This window comes from Prionailurus viverrinus, chromosome B2, assembly GCF_022837055.1.
Source record: "Prionailurus viverrinus isolate Anna chromosome B2, UM_Priviv_1.0, whole genome shotgun sequence".
Taxonomy (NCBI): Eukaryota; Metazoa; Chordata; class Mammalia; order Carnivora; family Felidae; genus Prionailurus; species Prionailurus viverrinus.
The window spans coordinates 123773320-123799055 of record NC_062565.1 but is presented as its reverse complement, the minus strand read 5'-3'; the positions used below and the strand labels follow the sequence as shown (position 1 = coordinate 123799055).

Genomic DNA, 25736 nt, shown 5'->3' with positions numbered 1-25736 from the left:
CAGGGCAGCGCCCGAAGAGGCAGGGCTCAAACCCGCAAAACTGAGATCGTGACCTGAGCTTAACTGACTGAGCCACCCGGGTGCCCTGAGACTGTTGGTATCTGTGGCAGGCTCCTCTTGCTGGTGGCGCTTCACGTCGAAGTACTGCCAGACTTCAGGGGATTTTGTTCTGCTCTCCAAGCCCTACCTCATCTCCCAGCCCTCCGTACGACCCAGCATTCAACGGATGTCCTGTGGAGAAAACTGGCTGCATGTTTGGGGCTCCTCCAAGTTTCATTCGTTATGCCAGCCCATGCAACCATCAGGAAATCCACTCTTTTCTCTTTTCCCTGGTAGAGCTTCAGATAGACAGAGTTTCTATGCCTATGCCAAGCCCAAGCCCCATCTTATGGTCCAAATGAGCAAACACCCTTATAGAAGACAAGGCAGTTCAGCTCCCTTGGGAGGGCATTTCTCTCTCTGGAGTTTTATTTCAATGCTGGTTTTAATTGTCATTGCTTCTATAGATCTCTGGTATCTGTGAAAAATATTTTTTGATATGTATCCTTTTCCCCCCACAGTTGCTGTAGCAGAAGTGATAGCTTCTAAATGGGCTACTGCATCTGCTTTGAAGCTAAAGTTTTTCCCTAGACATTGAATATTCTTCTATGATTGAAATGGCTATATAGCTTTCAAACATTTGGAATATATTCCATATTATACCTTATAATATTGTTGGAAATTTAGAGTACTTTTTTATTTTATAGCAAATATCCTTGTATCTGAATTTCTGATTACATATTTGATGCTTTTCCTTAGTATAAATTTATAGATGTGCAATTGTGTGAACAGATATGCATTTTTTTTTAATTTTATGATTGTGATATATATTGGGAAATTTCTGCCAAGAAATACTGTAGTAATTTACTTTCACAGTGTGTGAGAATTCTTAATTCCTGTGGGTGGTATATTAATAACATATGACAAGATTTTATGTCTTTTGTAATAACATGTACATGTTATCTTAATCTCCAGGAGAATTCAGAAAATGTTGACTCTCCTAAATACTGAACTCATTGTTGTGGAATGCTATGAATCCTAGAAAAATATACATTATTAATTTTATTGGCATGTATATTTTGGTTAAAAACATAAAAATATATATTGTTCATGGCAACAGAAAAACAGATGTAAGCCAGACTTTTCATTTTGGTTGGTTTTGGCACACAGGAAGCCTTTAGTCAATTTTTACTGATTAATTTGGACATGTCTTGCCTTTTACATTTTTCCTTTAATATCTTTAAGAGAAATTCCATGCTCTTTGGTTTCAAGGGAAGTGAAAGGACTTGTCTGTTGAAAATATTGCATGTCTTGATATGAATCAGGAGAAAAGAAAGTATACTTGTTTCTTCTCCTATACTCTTTTTATTGGGACCTTCTATTAACTCCAAAAAAACACAGAAACCTTTGAGACTTACATGAGTCTAAGACTTAAAAATCATGTCTTTTCTTTATATGACTAGCTTTGAACATCAGCACTCTGGGTGCATGCTTTTTCATGTTAGGATTGGGAAACACCTATACTTCTGGAGAGATACAAATGTTTATTTTTTTTTTAACCACTTATCAATAAAATTTGTTTTATTTTTTTTATTCATTTTTAAAATTTTTTTAACGTTTATTTATTTTTGGGACAGAGAGAGACAGAGCATGAACGGGTGAGGGGCAGAGAGAGAGGGAGACACAGAAACGGAAACAGGCTCCAGGCTCTGAGCCATCAGCCCAGAGCCCGACGCGGGGCTCGAACTCACGGACCGCGAGATCGTGACCTGAGCTGAAGTCGGACGCTTAACCGACTGAGCCACCCAGCCGCCCCTTGTTTTATTTTTTAAAAAGCTATGTTTATACTACAGAATTGTGTCTTCTGCCAAAACAGATTATATGTTGATGAATTAGTTAGTTAGTTGTTAAACTCAAGTTAGTTAACATACAGTGTAGTGTTGGTTTCAGGAGAAGACCGCAGGGATTCATCTCTTACATATGACACCCAGTGCTCCTCAGTGCTCATCCCAACAAGTGCCCTTCTTAATAATCCATCACCCATTTAGCCCATCCCTCTACCCATCTCCCCTCCAGCAACCCTTAGTTTCTTCTCTGTATTTAAGAGTCTCTTATGGTTTGCCTCCCTCTCTGTTTTTATCTTATTTTTCCTTCCCTTCCCTTATGTTCATCTGTTTTGTTTCTTAAATTCCACAGTGAGTGAAATCATATTTGTCTTTCTCTGACTTATTTCACTTAACATAATGCACTCCAGTTCCATCCACATTTTTGCAAATGGCAAGATTTCATTCTTTTTCATTGTCAAGTAATACTGAGTTGTGTGTGTGTGTGTGTGTGTGTGTGTGGTGTGTGTGTGTGTGTGTATCACACCCATTGTGTGGTGTATACACACACACACACACACACACACACACACACACACACACCACACACACTTTTCATCAGGTGATGGACATTTGGGCTATTTCCATAATTTGGCTATTGTTGATAGCACAGCTATAAACATTGGAGTGAATATGCCCCTTTGAGTCAGCATTTTTGTATCTTTTGGACAAATACCTAGTAGTGTAATTGCTAGGTTGTAGGATAGTTCTATTTTTAAGTTTTTGAGGAAGCTCCATGTCATTTTCTAGAGTGTCTGCACCAGTTTGCATTCCCACCAGCACACCAAAGGGTCCCCCTACTCCGCATCCTTGCCAACATCTGTTGTTTCCTGAGTTGTTAATTTTAGCTATTCTGACAAGTGTTGAGGTGGTATCTCATTGTGATTTTGAATTGTATTTCTCTGATAATACAATACAGTGAGAATTGTATTTCTCCGATAATACAGTGATGTTGAGTATCTTTTCATGTGTCTGTTAGCCACTTGGATGTCTTCTTTGAAAATGTGTCTATTCATGTTTTCTGCCCATTTCTTCAATGGATTATTTGTTTTTTTTGGGTACTGAGTTTGATAACTTCTTTTTAGATTTTAGGTACTAACCCTTTATCTGATATATCATATTCAAATATCTTCTCCCATTCCTTCAGTTGACTTTTAGTTTTGTTGATTGTTTACTTTGCTGTGCAGAAGCTTTTTATCTTGATGAGGGGCAGTAGTTCATTTTTGCTTTTGTTTCCCTTGTCTCCAGAGATATGTCAAGTACGAAGTTGCTGTGGGTGAGGTCAAAGGGGTTGCTGCCTGTTTTCTCCTGTAGGAGTTTGATGGTTTCCTATCTCACATTTCGGTCTTTCATCCATTTTGAATTTCTTTTGATGGATGGTGTTTTTTGATCACCAACAGTGATACAGTTGGATATTCCACTTCTGTCACTCCTTGAGCCAGCTAGTTAAGATTAATACTTACTTGATTTTTGTTCAGAGATACTTGTTCTACTTAAAAAGTAAGACCCTTTAAAAGGGCACATGATCCTCAATATCCAAAAAATGTACTTTCTCTTTCCTTTTGAAGTTTAACTTATGATTTTAAGTTATGGGAAATTTCAAGCATGTATAAAAGCCAAGAATATGCTATAATGCACACTACTGTGCCCACCACCACTTTTTCTATTCCTATCTTTTTGTTAAAAGATAGTTAATGATTTAAATGGGAATGCCTTTATCTTAGAATTGTAATGTATTTTTTCTACATAGCTTTTTTTTTTAATATCACCCAATGGTCATTTATTCAGTATGTAGTCCTCAAATTTCCTCAATTTGATTAAAAGTAAAGATTTCATTTTTCAGATTTGTCTAAAGCAGTTTCTAATGGTCACTAGGGTGTTTGTTTTCATTTTCTTTTTCTTCATGCGCCCAAGTGTAATAATGTTGAATATTGTTGCCTGTTAAATGATGTACGTGAGGAAACCCTTGGACCAAATCTAAGAAGCGTTACCTTGAAAATACAGTGGATGTGCAAACACTGAAGTCTTTTCAGATGTTGAAATGTTTTTCCAAGGGTGATATTTAGTGTCATGCATATTCAGAAAAGGGTTCTTATTCTCTTGAGCCAAAATTAGTATGCACAGGCACAATCTCTGTTTTTCTTAATTTCTTAGTGCAATTGACGTTCTTTATTTCGTTTCTGTATCACTCATGTGAAACCGATTGTTTCAGTGTGTTCCCTAGATGATCCCCTCATTCCTTTGTGTATTTTGAACGCTTTTTAAAAACTACTTTAGGGGCGCCTGGGTGGCGCAGTCGGTTAAGCGGCCGACTTCAGCCAGGTCACGATCTCGCGGTCCGGGAGTTCGAGCCCCGCGTCCGGCTCTGGGCTGATGGCTCGGAGCCTGTTTCCGATTCTGTGGCTCCCTCTCTCTGCCCCTCCCCCGTTCATGCTCTGTCTCTCTCTGTCCCCAAAATAAATAAACGTTGAAAAAAAAAATTAAAAAAAAAAACTACTTTAAAAAAATAGGTACGAGGTTTTTATTTTTTAATTACCACTGCTTACACATGTGTACACACATATACACACACACACACACACACACACTCTATCACATTTCTGGTAGATTGTTGAAAAGAGGATCTTTTAAAAGACAGAAGCTACTATGATAAGGGTGAGCTAAGTAGGGGAATGCAGTGGAGCTAAGGGTTAGGAAAGGCAGATACTTATGCATGAAATCCTAACAGCACACTAGATTCTGGGGTGAAGGCCAGTGGAATATTTTTGCTTGCTCAGGCATTAAAGTTATGCAAACAGAAGCTATTGCACACCCAGAGATTCTTGATTGAGAAAGTAAACTTGTACATTTGTTTGTTTTTTTTTTTTTAATAGGTTCAAAAAGGCATTTGAATCTGAGCCATCACTACAGTCAGGAATTAATTATGCGGTCCTTCTCCTGGCAGCTGGGCACCAGTTTGAATCTTCCTTTGAGCTCCGGAAAGTTGGTAATTACAGCTTGATAATTTTACATGGAAATCAAGAAACTGGACCCAACTTGGTACAAAGAAAAAGAATCATTGATAGATAGACCCTTTGCTTTTATCTTATCTGTCTTTCTGAAAAAAAATTACTATATCTCCTTGCTTAGTGTTTCCTACTATTGTGCCGAATCCTGATATTGGGATGTAATTTGGTTTTTAGTTTATTTTACCTGTTTCTAAAAATCCCCTGGTTAATATTTATTGTTCCAGCACAAACTAAAATTGAAAATATGGGCTCTGCAGTCAGCTTCAACTCCTAAATAAGGTAGTGTTTGGAGCATTAGAAACATTTCCTAGTTTAGATTTAGAGAAGGAGGAAGAAGGAGAAGAGGAAGAAAAGATTTCTGACAGTTTCTATTTCTGATTCCCCTCTACACCTTCAAGCGCTGTGATTTCAGTGGTGTTGGAGGTGGAGCCTCCCTAAGCCCCCAGACCAGCAGGCCAAGCAGATGGCAGTCTTGGTAATGACCAGTCTCCTCAGAGACCATCTCTGGATTATAGCTGTTGACAGGATGTGCTTCTGTCCCTCTTATCTGTGGACATCATCTCATCTTCTTTGGAATTTGAAGAATTACGGCATCTTAGTGAATAAGTTCTGTGTGATTTTCTTGGTTCTGGCTTTCGTAGCATTTTTTAAGGTTTTACATACTGGAATACCATATTAGAATGGTGATGAGATTTTGCTCTCTCCTAGTGTCTAACCAATTCTCTATCAGGGAATCTTTCCAACTCTTGGAGGAGTCATTACTACAGACCTAGAAATATCCCATATTTTTCACAGACGGAAAAAATTCTTAGTGAATCCATGAATTGCAGAAGATTCTTTCACTTTAAGATTTTTAACTGGAGAAGGTTTTTCTTCAGTTTTCCTTCAAGAAAAATGAGTCCTGCACTTTTTTACATTCAAGGGAAGGGCTTATAAAATAGCCATGTGTAATGTTCTGGGAAATCCTTGATGGCAAATAAAGTTTGAGTATTAAGTAATTTTTGAAAGAGCCCAGACTAAAAGAATGATAAAATGCTTTTGCTACTGAATTGCACTGGTATTCAATGCACAAAGCTTTATTTGAAATGATTTTTCAGTTGGTAAATGAAATCAGAGAAAATGCATTGCAACTTGTACTTTTCAGAAATTATTATTATAAACAAATTTGTATCTAAGGTTGATTTTCTAACTCCACACTAGCTAAAATTCTTTACATACTAGTGATCTAAAAATAAATTGTACTGCTGTATTCTTAAACTTAAGGAGAAGTTTTATCGAAGCCTCCAGATCATTGCAGGAATTGACACTAATTTGCATGTGTTGATAGAACAATAACATAGTGGTTTGAAAGTGTATCTCTTCTAAATTCTCATTTTTAAGTTAAACATAGATTAAAACGATCAGCACTCTGCTAAGAGAATAGATCTCATCACAAAAAAGAAATAATTATGTGATATGAATGAAGTGTTAGCTAACACTATGATAGTAGCCATTTTACAATATTTAAGTGTATCAAAGGAACACATTTTACATCTTAAACTTACACGATATCATATGTCAATTGTATATCACAATAAAGCTGAGGGAGGAAAAGAATGGAGGTTTGAGGAACTATAATTAATATAACTCTCTACAGAAAACATACTTTAATTTCTTTTCCCAAGAACTCATTCACAGTATATGTTGAACAGGCATTTGAAAGCATATGAAGCTGAATTTTAAATTTTGGAAAGTGCAGAACATACACAGACTTAAAATGTGACTTGACAATGAATTTTTAGCCACTTCAAGAATGAAATTTTAGGTTTCTAAAATACTGTGATACACTCTCCAAATTGTATGTCCTTTATAACTAAAAGGCAATTAAAACTCACTGGATTGTAGTCAATCATAAATTATGCTCATAATCATAGGCTGACCTAAAGTTGATTTTTTATGGCACAATAGGATTAGAAGGGTTTTCAAAGAAAAGCAAGAGTTAACTAGTCTAATATAATAATAATTATATGTGAAAAAGAAGACTGATAACACATTTTGCATATTTTAAAGATATACTTTTAAAAAGCATTTTTTTAAACGTTTATTTATTTTTGAGATAGAGAGAGACAGAGCATGAACAGGGGAGGGTCAGAGAGAGGGAGACACAGAATCTGAAACAGGCTCCAGGCTCTGAGCTGTCAGCACAGAGCCCGATGCGGGGCTCGAACTCATGGACCGCGAGATCATGACCTGAGCCGAAGTCAGCCGCTTAACCGACTGAGCCACCCAGGCGCCCCTAAAAAGCATTTTTAAATACCCTAATCAAATTTCTCAGTAATTTATATCTTCCTATATTTCTTCTCTTGACCCCCTGCAGTTGTACAGATTAGCCTGAATTAGTGACTTCCCCTTAGTAATCAGACTTTTTTTTAAATTAAATCTCTTCTTCAGGTGCATTTAGAAATTTTGATTTTTTTATAAAAGGTAAGCAATTAAAGTTTAAGATACCGTAAGATAATCACTAAATTGGAGGCATCTAAACATATCATCTTAAATTTAAGATCTCTAAGGTAAAACTATTCTTAACTGTCCTAATCTATTGCCCAAAGACTCTCAATTCTGGTCATGTGTGTATTTGAGGTCAAGACTAACTACTTCATGATCTGTGTTTCACTTTCCCAGTTTTTGAATAATCATTGATATTTAGACTACTTAGAACTAGGATTTAAAACACAGAACCACAGGGGCACCTGGGTGGCTCAGTCGCTTAAGCATCAGACTTCAGCTCAGGTCATGAGCGCACGGTCTGTGAGTTCGAGCCCCGTGTCGGGCTCTGTGCTGACAGCTCAGAGCCTGGAGCCTGTTTCAGATGCTGTGTCTCCCTCTCTCTCTGACCCTCCCCCGTTCATGCTCTGCCTCTCTCTGTCTCTCAAAAATGAATAAACATTAAAAAAAATAATTAAAAAAAATAAAATAAAACACAGAACCACAAGGTGCCTGGGTGGCTCAGTCAGTTAAACGTCTGACTCTTGATTTCAGTTCAGGTCATGATGTCACAGTCCTGAGATTGAGCCCTGTGTTGGACTCTGCACTGGGCCTGGAGCCTACTTGGGATTCTCTCTCACCCTCTGTCTCTGCCTCTCCCCCTGCTCATTCTCTCTCTCTCTCTAAGGAAGAAAGAAAAAAAAAGCCACAGAACCACATCTTACATGTTCTTCCTATTTCCAGCTTCACAAGACTTAAAGTTAATATTCAGATTTTAGCTAAGTAACAGACGATTTCCCCATTTTTGTGGAATTTTTCAATCAACTATGAGACATTTTATGGGAGAGAGTCAGAATTAGGGGTTTGGTGATGTAATGATGATGTAATAAAAGAACAGGGTGCTTGGAATTGAGACAAACCACTCTTCATATCTCATTTTCGGGGAGCAATCAAAATGAAATCTGTATTACTGAATATAAAAATCCATGATTCTATAAAGATAATTTAAAAAAGGAAGTCAAAACAAAAACAAAATCCATCACCCACCACAACACAACTCATTTGTCATGTATAGGGATGACCAGTTTCTCAGAAAATTAGAAATTATAGGGAAGAAATTACATCCCTTCCTTCCTTTTTTAAGAGATACCACAGCTCATCTAGCGGATGAGGTACAGCTCTTCATAAAGTATGCTGCATACTAAATGTATTAATCCCTGGGAGAGGGTAGTCTTCAAAAGAATTCTAGTTAATGAAGTGGAGGGAATGATAAGGCCGACATCGATAGTGATGTTGCAATAATGATCATCAGAACTAAAACCATTAAGTGAACATGTTTCATTTTCTTTATTTTAGAGAGAGAGAGAGAGAGTGCACACATGAGGGAGTAGAGGTAGAGAGGGGAATCCCAAGCAGGCTCTGCACTGCCAGCACAGAACCCGATGTGGGTCCTGAACCCATGAACTCTGAGATTATGACCTGAGCCGAAACTAAGAGTTGGACACTTAATGGCCTGAACCACCCAGGCGCCCCAGAAAATGTTTATTTTTGTAAAAACTTCATTTCACCATATTTACGTGATACCGATGCTCACTCACACATTGCTTGTTAGCCACAAAGGACAAATGTGCCTGTAGAATCCATTCTGTTTATGCCCCTGGGGATCCGGCTGTCAGCAAGCCAGCCAGAATCCCTAATAGTGAGATGGCCCAACAGTGCTTCTTCATGTGATGAACAGTAAGCAGCAGTTCCTGTAAAGTAGTCTCACTCAGATTTTAAGACCTAATGTCCAGTTAATAGGAATCGCAGTGGCTATAAAAATGAGTTAGACAACACAAACATGTCAGATTCATGCCAAGGTCAAAGTTAAATGTCCCTCTCATAATATCAACTTCTGGCATGTAAGCATAAATCAGAAATTTTCTTTTAACACTAGTACTGTGATTTTCCTATTACACATTGTCATAGGCCCTATTTAAATGTTTAGCAAGATTTGCTGCTAGATCAATCCTCGGTTCACTGTTCTGCAAGCATGACACAATAAAAAGAGCTCATTTCAAATGAGGTTAGTAGAGACACCTATTTTCAGTATTTCATTTTCCCCATGCACTTTCTTCTTTCCTTTGTATTCATTGGATTTTTTTTATCATACCTAGATAGGACATCGTGCATGTTGTTCCATACCTGTGTGTAATTTTTTCATCTTATGAAATTTTAAGGAGGCAAAGCTATTCTCTTTCTTATTATCACAAAATGTGAAGGATTCCCAAATGGACTTTTTCTTCTTTTTCTTTTTTTCTTTTTCTTTATTTTCTTTGTAGAGACAGAGAGATTGTGAGTGGGAGAGAGAGAGAGAGAGTGTGTGTGTGAGAAAGAGAGAGAAAGGGAGAATCCCAAGTAGGTTCCACACTCAGCTTGGTGTCTGACACGGGGCTTGATCCTACGACCCTGGGATCATGACCTGAGCTGACATCAAGAGTTGGGTGCCCAACCAACTGAGCCATCCAGGCTCCCACAAATGGACTTTTTCTTGAAATGCTCAGGGCTTAAGTGTAATTATACCATAAAAAGTGGCATAGCGTTTTTTAAAGATTATTTTGTTTGGTTAAAGTATCATTTTCCAAAAAAATTCATACCTCTCAAGAAATATAAAATAGAACACTTGTAAAACATTTTATTTAACTCCATTGGTATGGAAAAGAGGATATGTCCAGTTCAAAGTGCATTTAAGAAGCTAGGGTGTTCATAGATCAATTAACAAGAAATGTTAGGGTGAGATTTCTGAGTTTGACTGAAAAAACAAAATTAGGCCAAATAGGTCATAAATCTAGGGATTATCTGTTTTACTACTAGACAAAAAATATTTGTATCTCTACTGAACAAAACATGCAAGTTAACAAGTAAACTTATCTAAGTCTGAGATCTTTAATAAATAGTAAACAGTGAATGTTTTACAAGTGTTCTATTTTATATTTCCTGAGAGGTATGAATTTTTTTGGAAAACGATACTTTAACCAAACAAAATAACCTCTAAAACAGTGAACTTGCCACACTTTCCCTGGACAGTCCTTGAGGTACCTGATGCCACTGTGGATATTGAAATGAAATGTCCCAGTTTTTTACCTTAGTCCCAAATCTCAGATAATTTCCCTGATACTTTAATGTTGTGAATACCAGTGGCAATTAACAGTTTTACAAGGATATATTCTTTTTAAACAAAGGAATGCAAATGCAAAAATAATAGAAGGCAAAGTAGAGACAAAAATGTATAATGAAATGCAAAAAAACCCAGAAGAACCAAAACAATGTTGAAAAAGAACAAAGTTGGAGGATTTACATTACCTAATTTTCAAATCTTGTTACAAAGCAACAGTGATCAAGACAGTGTTATCTGCCACTTTCCTTATTTCTTAAACTTTCTAAGTATATAATTGTTTTTGCATATAAAATTATTATTAATTATTGCCTAATTATACTCAATTATTATTTTATTAATTATTTTTGTTACTATTTATCATTATTGAATTGACCCAATTATACTCAATTCAATGAGTGATAGAATTGCATCATATTTCCCTTTCAAGTAACTAAAGGATCCTTGTTATTATAAGGGCAGCAAGGTGGTTACACAACAAGGTGTTACCACCTTTTAATTTATGCATATACAGGGCAGGCATATATTAAAATTCTGGAATGATGCACATCCAAGTGACAGTGGCAGTTATCTTTGGACTTTCAAATTAAAGTGATTTTTTTTAAATGAACTTAAACCCCTTTTATAATTGACACTTAAAGCTATTTGAATCTGAAAGGAGGAAATAAAAGCTTATTGTATTTTAATAAAATGTCTGGCTTTTTTTTTTTTTAATTAAAAAGGCTCTGCCTGGGAGCTGTGTGTTTGTAACATTGTACTTCCTGTTGATCTTCCAGGGGTGAAGCTAAGTAGCCTTCTTGGTAAAAAGGGAAACTTAGAAAAACTCCAGAGCTACTGGGAAGTTGGATTTTTTCTGGGTGCCAGTGTCCTGGCCAATGACCACATGAGAGTCATCCAAGCATCTGAAAAGCTTTTTAAACTGAAGACGCCAGCATGGTAATAGTAAAGTGTTATGTGTTTAAGCAATTACTTTTAATAAACAACTCATCACTTATTTCCAAATTGTTTTATTTGTTGAACTGACGATTAGATTGAATTTATTTGCTTATAGAACGAAATGTAGAATTTAGAGGAAAACCTCATGTTCATAAATAAAATGTGTTGAATATAGGTTCTGGTGGTTTTGGGCATAGGTAAGGTCTGCTTGCCTTCAGCTTAGCCTTTTCATAACATTGACCAACCCGCTAGCCCAAGTTGGCTAGTGTTACCCAGAGGAATCATGCAGAGGCCTCACATTTTGCACCTGCAAATCGAATCAGTAGATTGACAGATTTTTATCCCAACCTCCCCCGTTTCTGCCCCAAACGTATACCCTATGTTCTCTTTATGACCTAATCTGTTTTGGGATTCTCATTGTTGATTGTCACTTCTTTATGCTAAGGCTTGTTAATGCATTTGAATGTTTCCTATATGTGTGTATTTGTCTCATTTCAAATTGTTCCTGGAGTGCCCCCAAGTCTCATCATTATGTATGTGGTAATTGAAGAGATGAAAGCAAAATTCCATGTGCATTTAGGACTGTTTTGGAAAACAATGCTGATTTTATTGTATATCATGTGTGATGATCACTAGCCGTAAAGACTTTTTACGGCTTTACGTAAAGCCGTAAAGGTTGACCATGATATCAAGAAAGGCTCAGGGCGGCTCAGAGACTGGACCACTGACTTGTTTTCATCAAAGGAACCACTTGAGGAGATGCTTACCACTGTAGGTCCCTATGGCTTCCTAAAAGAATTCCTCACGTTCAGGTCTTCTCATTAGCAAACCCTCCCCAGTATCACACTTATAGTGATCTTCCCAAAAATTCATGTCTGACCCTTCCCCTCCACTGAAATCCTTAAATCAATATGGTTGAATGGCTCTTCACAGCCTAAGGGATAAAGCCCACCTCCTTGGCTGGTGAACAACGTTTGCCTTTAGTCATTCCAGCCTCTGATCTTGTCACACCCCCCGGTTACACTGCTCTCCAGTCACATGAAATGTGCCAGACTGTGGCTTCATGCATTTGTGTCTCAGCACACACTGAGAAGGCCTCTTCTGGGGATCTTATCTACCTGGGGACCGTGTTATTGCATAAACACATGTGATTAGTTCATCTCATGAAATCTTCTTTCGTGTTTGTCATTTATAAATTAGGGGTGCCTGGGTGGCTCAGTTGGTTGAGTGTCTGACTTTGGCTCAGGTCATGATCTCGCGGTTCATGGGTTTGAGCCCTGAGTCAGGCTCTGTGCTGACAGCTCAGAGCCTGACTTTGGTTAATTGTATCTCTGTGTATTGGTAGCCCTACTGATATTTAGGTTGCTGTGTTATCCCTTTTACATTCCTGTCTCCTCGGCACTGTGTGCTGCTACTTAGGAACAGGGCTGTACTATTAGTGCGATGTCAACAGTAGGTGTTTAGCAAATGACATGAAATAAATGAACCAATAAATGCCTGCGTTACATGCCGCCAAATCCGTCATTTCTTTACAGTGATCATTCTGATGGTCCAGAAGGGGCTGAAGCACAGGTCCAAAGAGCTTTGGTGTGAGGTATCCCAGCTTCTGTTGACAAGAAAGCAGACATTATTTTATGCAACAGTAATAACCACAAAACAATGCCTTAAGTGTCCATTCACTTAATGTTAATGTCCATGTTTATAGCTTATGAAGTACTTGCAAACCCACTAATTCATGTAATTATCTCGCTCCTCATTTTTTCCTAACTTTTTCCTTTGAGGCGCCATCTGTCTTGTTAGGTTGGAGGGTATTTGTATAATATATCAGCTGAGTTGCTTCAAAGCAAAATAATGATCCCTTATGAAGGGTCTATTTAGAAAAGCTTTCTCATGGAAGCATATTTTAAAACATGTGCATTAACCACTCCCATGAATAGAAGACAGGCATTTTTGTAAAAGTCATGCTTTCAGGAGATGTATCAGTCAGTCCAAGCTATTTAAGCCCTCTGCACCTCAGTTTCCTCATCTTTAAAATGATGTTATAACAGCCTACTTTATTCAATTTTTGTGGGATACAGAGGAGACAACGTACGTGAAAGTACATGGCATATAACAAATAATGAGTAATGTGTGGTGAATCGGAATACCTAAATATTAACGCTGTATTTCAATTACATCCACAGATTAAAACCAGGATACATGGGAACAGGTGGTTCTAAATTTGCCCATTGTGTGTTTTATATCTTTTCATTTTTAGGTACCTCAAGTCTATTGTAGAGACAATTTTGATATATAAGCATTTTGTGAAACTGACTACAGAGCAACCTGTGGCCAAACAGGAGCTGGTGGACTTCTGGATGGATTTCCTGGTGGAGGCCACAAAGACAGATGTTACTGTAGTTAGGTTTCCGGTGAGTACTCTTCATTTAACTTAACTTTAAGTGCATTTCTATTTTGTTTCTTTTATTTAAAGAACATCTTGCACTGTGATTTTAATAGTACTAGTGTTACTTTTTTAAAATAACTTCTCAAAATCAGAGAAGTGAGATACATCTTTATGTTTTTGCCATGAAATTGGGTGATTTCTTGTGATAAGTTGTAAAGTGTGCTTTCCAAGAAAAGATTGTCTCTTGCTTAGCGCAGTTAGTCAACATATCGCTTCCGACCAGACACAAGGGTGCTGTTAATTCATACTACAGTTTTGTTAACATTGTCATCAGTATCGTTACCATTATTGTGGTGAAAAGTGTCAAGCTCACCTGGGTCGTTATTCCATCTCGACCACTCATTACCCACATGGGTCAGAGTTAGATTTAGTGTCCCTAGCCACCTTTTACAATGCCTTGGATCGTGAGAAATGATGACTCATAGGTTCCAGTTTGCAACTTATTTTGGCCAGATATAGATATAGATACATGTATAGTAGACACACACACACTTTTAAAAATATATTGCTCATCTTCTCAGCTGCTGCCTTTCCCATCCTGATGGCTCTCAGAATGCCATCCAGAGCAGTATAAGCTTAGCATCTGATTCAAGAATTACCAAGTCACTGTGTGCACTTCAAAGTGATACCGTAAAACTCTGTTTGAGCTCTCTAGTCCAGTCCTCCCTATTCAGGTGGTAACCACGCTCAATTCTTTTTCTTGAATTCTCGTTCTCCAGTTCTTGCTTGTAGGATCATCTGTTTCATTTCATTAAATCCATTGCTGGCATTAACACGCTTTCTTTACTCTTCCTTTCCGATGAAGCCTTGAGCTCCTCAGGATCTTCATTTGAAAAGCCTTTCAAACTAAAACACTTTGTTTTCTAGCCTAGATAATGTGTAACCTAGGAAAATACTTATCTCAGAGTGAGCTGGCAGCATGCCTTCAGCTGATGCTCTGATGATAGCAAACGTGGGGAAAGAAGACAGCACAGAACTGAAGTATCTAATTGACTGTTGACTTGATTGAATAGAAAATCAGCTATGAAAAGAAACCACTCATATTAGCTATTCTGAGCTGATTTAAATTAGCTTAATGTGAATTTGTCTGTCATGATATGAATATAAAAAAATAAAACTCGAAAATAGTAAGAGAGACGTTAGGAGAATATAGGTATATACTTTGGTGAGAGAGGCTTTCTTAATTAAGCAAGAAAGGGACCTTTAAGCCCTAAAGGCAAATATTGACCAATTTGATTTCATTAAAAATTCTAACTTTTGTTCAGTGAAGAACACCATAAACATGGCAAATGCTAGACAGGGAGAAAATATTTAATATTAATGCAGCAAAATGATCAATTTGCCTAATTGCACAGAGAAAAAAACACAACTCCTACTAATTGGTAAGCAAAAGAAAAAGAAAATGGGCAAATCACATGAAAAGATAATAACCTCACTGGCTAGTCAAAAATGCAAATTAAAATGAGACATTGTACCTGTGCCATTTTGCACATGTGCACATCTGTCTGTAGGATAAATCTCCAGAAGTGAAATTGATTGATATTGCCCTGTTGCCCTCCATAGGAATTGTATCAATTGACATTCTCACTGGCAACATTCGAGACTGACTATTTTCCGAAAGTCTCTCCTAAAAGGTGTGTTTATCATATTTGTACTTTTTTAAACTTACAGATGAAAAAATGGTATATTAGGATGGTTTTAATTAGTGTTTCTCTTATTATGTGTCAGGTTGTGCATATGATTAAGTTCGTGTTTAAAAAACTACTCAGTGATAGGGCACCTGGGTGGCTCAGTCAGTTAAGCATCTGACTTTGGCTCAGGTTATGGTCTTGTGGTTCGTGGGTTCGAACCCTGCATCGGGCTCTGTGCTGACAGCTCAGAGCCCGGAGCCTGCTTCAGATTCTGTGTCTCCCTCTCTCTCTGCGCCTCCCCTGCTTGCTCTCTGTCTCTCTCTCAAAAATAAATAAGCATTAAGTAAAAGACCACTCAGTGATTAAAATAATAATAATAATAATAATAATAATAATAATAATAATTTGTTGCCAACATTTAAAAATAAGGAGAGTTGGTTCTTTAGTCCCAGCTATGATGGAGTAAATAATATTGGTATTGCTATTGCTATAAATAACTAAAAATCTGGACAAAATATGTAAAATACTGTTTGTAGACATTAAATAGCAGTCATCGCAGGGTTGTGATCCTTGAGCAGGGAGGTACTGGAGTTGAGTCCCATCTTCACCTGCTTTTTTTCTGTAAGGTCTTTTTCTGGCTGCAGCCCAAGGAGGTGGAGCCCTAGCAGGGAATAGCATTCTCCCTGGGCAGAGCAGGCAGGAAGGAGTGTTTGGGACTCTCAGACGATGGAGAGGGTGTTGGAGAAGGGGGAGCCTTGAAGAATGAATCCCAGGATTCTGTGTGGGTATTTCCCTTGAGTCCTAGGACAACCTCTAGATAGTGTGAACAGGGGGTACGCACAGTGTAAGTAACCACAGTTGCTGGTCCCAGTATTTGACTAAAATTGGATTTTAGATGAAACCTGTGTATTAAGTAAACCTTATCAAGGTAAATTCCCTTGCTATACAGAGGACCAGGACCAGAAGTGGTAGAGAGCATTCTTTTGAAGGTTGAGAGCTGAGCACATATCCCAGAGCTTAACCAATGCAGGGATAAGATGTTGGACTTTGGGTGATGAGACCTTGCTGAACACCCCAAGCATTTAGTGGTGACATAGAAAGCCCTTGCCCTAGGAGAAAAGGTGAAACTAAAACAGATCCACCCTAACAAAGCTGTAATAAAACTAAGCCTTGATAGGATCAAGATGAAGCACTGATAATTTGACTGCTAGCTAGGGAGCAGGGGTGGGGAAACTTCTGGGAGGATATGATCCAGAGCCTCTGCATTGTGTCATTCAGACACAATCAAAGATTACTAGACATTCTAAGAAGCAGAAAAAAGTGATGGATAACAAAGAGCTAAAACAGCCAGTAGAGGCAGGCCCAGAAGTGATTCACATATTAAAGTGACCACATAAGACTTCAAATAACTGTAATTACTATGTTAAAGAAGATAAAAAGAAAGACAAAATAAATGAAAAGGCAGTCAACTGAAAAATAAAGTTCATAAGAAAGTCAAGTGAAAATAAGGACAGTTCATACAAAAATCTAGATTTTTAGCTACTGAAAAGTGAAAGGAACTGACAATCTGTGACTAGCCTTCTCTACAAGCAACAACCTACTAAGTCAACTAGCTGGTGCCATGTTAGATGCTGGTTACAGTCCCATCCTTCCTGCTCCACTCCTCTGCCTTTCCCACTGGGCCCACTCCCTGCAACCATTGGAGTTTGCTCCCCCTATATCACCACATAGAAAAAATCATGTTTCTAGTACTTGTGGTGTCATATCAGTCACTAACTCATTATGTCTTTAGAGTAGCACTAAAGTTCACACTTTATGTGTTACTTAGTTCACACTTATGAAGGCCACTGTAGGTCTCGATTGGGGTGATAGCATTATCCTTCTTTTAGTGTGGATCTGACTAAAATCAAGATGATTTATATTAGAAGTATTTTATTTGATTGTTTCCATTTATTTCACCACCATATCTATTCTCATTCCTCTAAGAAATAATAGTGACCCTGGGTAAAAGAAAACAGACAAAAGTTTCTTAGCAAAATGATTTGAATGGTCCCATCAGTTATTATTATTTGGGTTCAGTTCAGTTGATTCTTTTTTCTCACCTCTCTTCTATGTAGATTTTCTTTTCTTCCTACATTGAACAGTTAGGAAACCATCAACCCATCACCCCAGGCTAGGTGAGAGGAGAGGAGAATGCTGCTTTTACGGACTCTTATAGGTGCTGAGACATGTACCTCTATTTAATATCTACTCTATATATAGGGTGCCTGGATGACTCATTCGGTTGAGCATCTGACTTTGGCTCAGGTCATGATCTCACTGCTCATGGGTTCGAGTCCCACGTCAGGCTCTGTGCTGACAGCTCAGAGCCTGGAGCCTGCTTCAGATTCTATGTCTCCCTCTCTCTATGCCCCTCCCCCCCTTGTGCTCTGTATGTGTGTCTCTCTCTCAAAAATAAACGTTAAACAATTTTTTTAAAAATCTACTCTGTATAGCTTATAGGCCTTATACTGCTGTCATTCCCACTTCAGATGCAAGAAGTTAACAGTTAATTTTACTTTTTTAAAAATTTTGTTTAGCAGTTAATTTTAATGTTAACCAGTATAAAAGATCAGAAACTAAAAGGAAGCATGTTTATATTCCAAGTGAGTTGTGTCTAGCCAGTTTTGTCAAACTGCCTTTTTCCTTCTCCCTTCTCAGTCTTTCTGTTACCTCTGTAATGTGTGCCATAAATTCCTCCCATTTTGTCATTTCAAGGGTAGAACACTTCAAAGGTCTCAACAAATGTTAGATGATGATAATTACAACCAATGTTTTTCCATATCTCGACATGGGAAAACATAGGTCGGATTTTATCTGTTAGAAATATTTGAGACACAATAAAGACATAATTTGAGAAGAGAGGAGATAACCTGGTGTTGTGTTTTTGTAATGTTAAATTCTGTGCCCACATAATTAGAGAAAAAGGTATATTCTCATTTGTCGGTATAGTGACTTGGAAGCTATTTTGGAAGACCCACCTTTTATTCCCTATTATTCATTTTCATTTCACAAACATTGGGATACTCAGATTTGAAAGCACTAATTCTGCCAAGTTTAGATTGAAAATTTATTTCCATTATTAATCAGTACCACTTCACTCTCTGTTGATTGGAATTTGGACCTTGATTTACCTGGTATGTTCCTAAATCAGAATATGTTCCCTGGTGGGCTCTTACTGTGCTTTATTTGTAATCTGTTCTATCTTATTTTCATAACTAGAGCCTGACCAAGAGTTAAGCCCTTGCAGTTTTTTTATACTTAAGAGTAAAGAAAATTTTGTCTTCCTAATCTGCTTTCTGTAGTTCTCTGTATTCTAATTTAAAGAAATTTACTGTTGTGATAAATATAGCATAAAATCAGGGGTGCTTTGGAGGCTCAGTCAGTTAAGTGTCTGACTTCAGCTCAGGTCATGATCTTGAGGTTCGTGGGTTCAAGCCCCACGTTGCGCTCTGTGCTGACAGCTCAGAGCCTGGAGCCTGCTGCAGATCCTGTGTCTCCCTCTCTCTCTGCCCCTCCCCTGCTCATGCTCTGTCTCTCTCTGTCTCTCAAAAAATGAATAAAATGTTAAAAAAAAATTTAGAAAAACAAAGATAGCATAAAATCAGTACTAAGTTTGCAGTGCATGGCCAAGAGTCAGGTTGCTAATCCATGTGCCTTCTTGCTCAGACTGAACACTAGATCACAGTGTAGTGTAAGTCCATAATCCCTTGCTGATAGAATCTTCTGAAGGGTTTTTGGGTTTTTCCTCCACTTTTATTTGGTCAACTTATTTGATAGAAGATTCTTTCTAAAAGCCACTTTCCTTGAGTTTTAAGCAGTGGGGTAGAAAGAACTATTCTAGTGTCTCTGATAGTTTAGTATTGGCTTTCCTTTCCTTTTTTTTTTTTTTTTAATTTTTTTTTTCAACGTTTATTTATTTTTAGGACAGAGAGAGACAGAGCATGAATGGGGGAGGGGCAGAGAGAGAGGGAGACACAGAATCGGAAACAGGCTCCAGGCTCTGAGCCATCAGCCCAGAGCCTGACGCGGGGCTCGAACTCCCGGACCGCGAGATCGTGACCTGGTTGAAGTCGGACGCTTAACCGACTGCGCCACCCAGGCGCCCCTTTCCTTTCCTTTTAAAATATTCCTACTTAGGGCGCCTGGGTGGCGCAGTCGGTTAAGCGGCCGACCTCGGCTCAGGTCATGATCTCGTAGTCTGTGAGATCGAGCCCCGCGTTGGGCTCTGTGCTGACAGCTCTGAGCCTGGAGACTGTTTCAGATTCTGTGTCTCCCTCTCTCTGACCCTCCCCCATTCATGCTCTGTCTCTCTCTGTCTCAAAAATAAATTAACCTTAAAAAAAAATTTTTTTTTTAAATATTCCTACTTAAGACTGCATGGGAAATTTGAGCTAAGTAGGTGCTTTTAAGCGTCTGTACAAACAGATAATAGTTGAAGTACCTTTAAAATTAGTGCATGTGTGGCATTTTGATGTTATCTGTACCTAATACCAGATATTAGTAATAATATGCTACATCCTTTGAGAGAGATTCTCAACTCACTTATTCCATATCCCTCATACATCTCCAAAACAGGAGTCGGTTTTATTTCTCTCTCTCACAAGGCTAAATATATCATTAGTGAAGATCCCAGTTTTATCTTAAAGCAGTGCAAAAACATTTTTATTATTTCATATAGCTATGTCCTTTCCTTTGCCTTATATATAAAACTCAATAATAACCAGAATCATTTCTCATTCTATTTACATGGGTATGAAAAACATGCTACCCATCTTGATGGTAAGGTGTGGCAGGAGAAAACCTAAAATAGTATGTGGCACTCTATATGTAGAATCTTTTCTATGTACAGAATTATTTACTTTACCACGCTTCTGCCCTTTTTTGGACATATTTATATTTATAGAAATAGATTATGCATGTATTGCAAGATAAAATAAAAGACTTTAAAAATATATCATTAGAGGGGCACCTGGGTGGTTCAGTCACTTAAGTGTCTGACTCTCGGTTTAGGCTCAGGTTGTGATCTCACAACTCATGAGTTTGAGCCCCATGTCGGGCTCTGCGCTGACAGCACGGAGCCTGCTTGGGATTCTCTGTCTCCCTCTCTCTCTGCCCCTCCCCCTGCTTACACACACACTCTCCCTCTATCTCAGTAATAAATAAATAACATAAAAAATTTTTAAAAATACATCATTAGAGTAGATTCTCTGGGAATAGTGAAACCAATATATGGACTTTAAAAATTTATTTCCAATTTCTTTAGCAAAAAAAAGTGATGCATCATGGGAACTTACAATAATACCATAAAATGCTCAAAGGACTCATAAGGAAGGCAACAATTAAGAATTAAAATGGTTTTACTGCAGCAGTGGACCCAGAGCCTCATCTGATAACCTCCCACATCAGTGCAGTGTTGTTATTACAGCTCTAAATGATTTAAATCTGAAGTCACTAATATTTGTTTCTTTGCCTTATGTTTTCAAGGTGTTAATATTAGAACCAACTAAAATCTATCAGCCTTCATATTTGTCTATCAACAATGAAGTTGAGGAAAAGACAATATCTATTTGGCATGTGCTTCCTGATGACAAGGTAAATTGTGTAATTATTAGCACACAAGCATTAAAGGACTTTACTCCCTTCTAGCATTTATATAATCCAGCAAATACCTGTATTAGTTAAGAAGAAATAGCTTACCATGTATTTATCTTGGCATAAATACTTATATCCTATAATATAAAATTTGTTAAACATGGATTATGAATTTCACTCACTTAATAAAATAACTGAACCTATTTGCATTTTTATTTTAGATGGCTAACCATCTAAAGTAAGCCTGAAATTAGAATTGTTTTGTTTTGTAAACTCATGCTATAAATTAAATTATATTTCAGAGAACTGATCTTAATATATATGACTTACAAGATGCCTTTTTTTGAAATTATATTTATTTATTTTTTTTAAGTTTATTTTTGTGTGAGAGAGACAGCACAAGCAGGGGAATGGCAGAAAGCAAGAGTGACACAGAATCTGAAGCAGGCTCCAGTCTCTGAGCGGTCAGCACAGAGCCCGACGCGAGGCTCCAACCCATGAACCGCAAGATCATGACCTGAGCTGAAGGCAGACACTTAGCTGACTGAGCCATCCAGGCGCCCCTAAGTTATATTTATTTATTTTGACAGAGAGAGAGCAAGTGAGCATGAGCAGGAGAGGGACAGAGAGGCAAAGGGAGAGAGAGAATCCCAAGCAGGCTCCGCACTGTCAGCATGGAGCCCAACGCACAGCTCAAACCCATGAACCATTAGTTCATAACCTGAGCTGAAATCAAGAGTTGGGTACTCAACTAAGCCACCCAGGCGCCCCAAAAGATGTGTATCATAATTCTAGGGAGCCTATCATAATAATGCCACTCTAGTCCTACCCGAGTATGATTATAGTTAGCATTCCATGACATTGTTGGGTTATCTAAGCAGCTGCTCAATTTCACATTAGTCACTGGCTCCATGTGCTGACACAATATGAGCAGGACTGTGTTGCCTTGGCTTTCAGAAGGGTCTGAAATGCTCTCATTTCCACTCCTCACAGTCATTTGGATAACCCTTTCCACTTCTGTATTTTATTAGTTTTAATATGTGTACAAATCCTACTATTTTTTAAAAATAGAAAAATTTCAAGACTTGATTCCAGTTCATAGGATAAACCGCAGAAATGAGAGAAGACATGTGGCAAAGTAGTTTTGTGAGGTTTTTGGTAATTGTTTTCCAAAATACCCTTATAATTTTCCTTACCAATCATCCATGCACTCAACACATATTTACAGAGCACTTACTCTGTGACAGGCACTACCAGGCACTGTGTTAGGCAGTAGGGAAACAGATGTGTACAACATAAGCGAAATTTCTGCCTTTCTACTCAGGCAGTAAATAAATAAATATAGAAGTGTATTCAATGATGAATGTGATACAGCACAAAAGGGGGAATTAGGACGTACAGTTAGAGAAATGGGCTTGCAATTTTTAGAAATGTCAATTTCAATGTTTTTAAATGTCTTTGAGTCAACAGTCCTGGGTTTAAGTCCTATCTCTGCCCTTGGCAACATGGCTTCTGCATGTTGCAGTATCTTTATCTTTAGAATGGGATAGTAGTAATATCCATCTCAAAAGGTTATTGTTAAAAATAAATGAAATTGTATAGGTAGGGTATATTGCACAGAGCCTGACATGTAATAAGTGTTGTTTTCACAACAATAAAATTTATGGCAAAACACATATGAGCTAATCCCTAACCTATCCCTTAGAACTTAACCTGGCTTAGCTCTTTAGATGAAATAGCAGCAATCATTTGGGAGGTTGTTGGCATCATATTAGGGCACCGTGATATTGAGATTTATAGTAAGAAATAAATATTTGGTCTTCATCTCTTTCTGGCACAGATTTCCTAAAACCCTTAGAATTTCCTAAGTGCTGAAAGCCACCTCTGTTTTTTTGTTTTGTTTTTTGTTATGTTAATAAGGTGACTTTTGGATCCACCTAAGGATGAGACCTGGATGCCAAGAGCACCAACTATAGGATTAGAGGGTTAGAACTTCCAGTCCCACCCCGTGACCTCTGGGGAGGGGAAAGGGGAGAGGTTGAATCCATTTCCAATGGCCAGTGGATTTAATCAGTCATCCCTATGTCATGAAGCCCCCGTAAAAAAAACCAAAAAGGGCAGGGTTCAAAGAGCTTCCAGGTGGGTGAACATGTGGAGATTTGGACAGAATGGCGCCCCTGGAGGGGTCATGGAAGCTCTTAGCCCTTTCTCCATACTTTGCCCCATGTAACTCTTCCACCTGGCTATTTCCTGAGTCATATCCTTTTATAATAAACCAGTAATCTAATAAGTAAAATGTTTTCCTGAGATCTGTGAGCCACTCTAACAAATTAATCAAACACAAGGAGTGGGGGGGGGGGTCCTTGGAACCCCAATTGATAGCTGGCATGATGACGTAACTCCAGGTGGAGTTGTTTAGAGACAGAATTGAGAATAACTAATAATAACTAATAATAATAACCATGTATATATGTTGTTAACGTTGTTTTAAAGTACACAGTGTGTCATTCACATTATTTTAAAGTATATGCCTATGTGTTCTCACAAGCAGACTTAATCCTGCAGTTGAAACTACAAAATCTAAAGAGAGGTTAGGAAACATGAACATTATTATCTGGGAGAGGAGATTTTCAAAGGCTCGATTGGAAAGAGCAAGGTTATCCAAGGACACTTGGAAACAGAATGGGGCTAAAGGAATTAGCAATTAGCAGGGCCAGGAGAATGAGTAGACAGCCAGAAGACAGAAAAAGAACAGAAAGTAAGCCAGAGATTTTTGGAAAATGAGTACTATTTCCAGCTAGTTGTCTGGAAGTTCTTTGTTGAGTACAGTTAGCCTTGTATTGACTCTCTTATGTTTTGTGACATTTGTAGAGATTTTTGCATTATGCTAAGAAGTCAATATATGAGGATGTAAAAGAGTGCGTTAGGAAGAGTTATGGATTTAGGCTGTGAGTTATCCAGTTTCTACTTTTACCATCCTTTGATCAAGAAGAATGACATTTGCATTGTCCCCACTGCGCTAAAAATTCTCCGTGTTCAAAAATTTAAGCTTTTTAAAATAAGTTTCTGTTTGAATGTATGTCGATTTCTTTGCAAACCCTAGCTCTATCCATAGCGTGTTCATTACCACTGTTATTTCGCTACTATTTAAAATAGAAGTATGGGTCAGGGGCATTAAGGAATCTACTCCTGAAATCATTGTTGCACTGTATGCTAACTAACTTGCCTGTAAATTTAAAAAATTAAATTAAAAAAATTAAAAACAAATAAAATAGAAGTGACGCCACAGGAATGAGGATACACAATACAATAACTCAGTATTATATGAGTTTCGAGCAACTGTAATAACTATAATTAAATAACAGATAAACAACAGGGGTATAGGCCTGATGTTAAACAAGAAACGGATTCTTTTTGTCACAGAATGTTTTAAATTTTTTTCTAAGGGTAGAATAGAGAGTGTTGCTTTTCCTTTATCATGTTTCCTTACTCCCCTCAGTATTTTCTTTCTAACATGCAGAGTGAACAGTTACATGAGCTGGTAAACACTTTGTACTGCAACTGTCAAAACGTTAAGATCATTATACCAATTCCTAAGAGTTCAGGGACTCTTAGAGGGTTACTCTCCGTCAAGAACCAAATAAATTGAGATCCTAATCTTTTAACAGTTCTCTTTGTTCAATGGATGGTTGCTGCTTAAAGTCAAGTTAGTACTTGAAGAAAGTCTGGATGTGCACAGGAAAGAAAAGCTTAGACTAAGGAGGAAAGTTATTTCTGAGATATTTTAAACAGTTGTCGGGGCGCCTGGGTGGTGCAGTCGGTTGAGCGTCCGACTTCAGCCAGGTCACGATCTCGTGGTCCGCGAATTCGAGCCCCGCGTCGGGCTCTGGGCTGATGGCTCAGAGCCTGGAGCCTGTTTCCGATTCTGTGTCTCCCTCTCTCTCTGCCCCTCCCCTGTTCATGCTCTGTCTCTCTCTGTCCCAAAAATAAATAAACGTTGAAAAAAAAAATTTAAGTAAAAAAAAAAAAAAAACAGTTGTCATTTAGAATCCTTTCCTTTTTTATTTTTTTAATTAAAATTTTTCTTGGGGCGCCTGGGTGGCGCAGTCGGTTAAGCGTCCGACTTCAGCCAGGTCACGATCTCGCGGTCCGGGAGTTCGAGCCCTGCGTCGGGCTCTGGGCTGATGGCTCAGAGCCTGGAGCCTGTTTCCGATTCTGTGTCTCCCTCTCTCTCTGCCCCTCCCCCGTTCATGCTCTGTCTCTCTCTGTCCCAAAAATAAATAAACGTTGAAAAAAAATTTTTTTAATTTTTCTTAATGTTTATTTATGTTTGAGAGAGAGACAGAGAGAGGGACAGAATGGGAGTGGGAGAGAGGAGAGAGAGAGAGGGCGACACAGAATCCAAAGCAGGCTCCAGGCTCTGAGCTGTCCACGCAGAGCCCAACGTGGGGCTCAAGCTCACAAACTGTGAGATCGTGACCTGAGCCAAAGTTGGACACCCAACCAACTGAGCCACCCAGGGGCCCCCTAGAATCCTTTCCT

The 25736-nt window shown here is 38.1% G+C and overlaps 1 protein-coding gene across 4 annotated transcripts in view; it reads left to right on the top strand.

Moving 5' to 3' along the window:
* The window catches only part of MAP3K5 (mitogen-activated protein kinase kinase kinase 5), a 207842-nt gene that overhangs the window by 107644 nt on the left and 74462 nt on the right, over nucleotides 1–25736 (top strand). For all 4 annotated transcript variants that reach the window (XM_047857784.1, XM_047857785.1, XM_047857787.1 and 1 more), the window contains 4 exons: nucleotides 4796–4908; nucleotides 11324–11483; nucleotides 13741–13894; nucleotides 21087–21194. In XM_047857784.1, the coding sequence (XP_047713740.1) occupies nucleotides 4796–4908; nucleotides 11324–11483; nucleotides 13741–13894; nucleotides 21087–21194 (535 nt within the window). The remainder of the gene's footprint in view (nucleotides 1–4795; nucleotides 4909–11323; nucleotides 11484–13740; nucleotides 13895–21086; nucleotides 21195–25736) is intronic.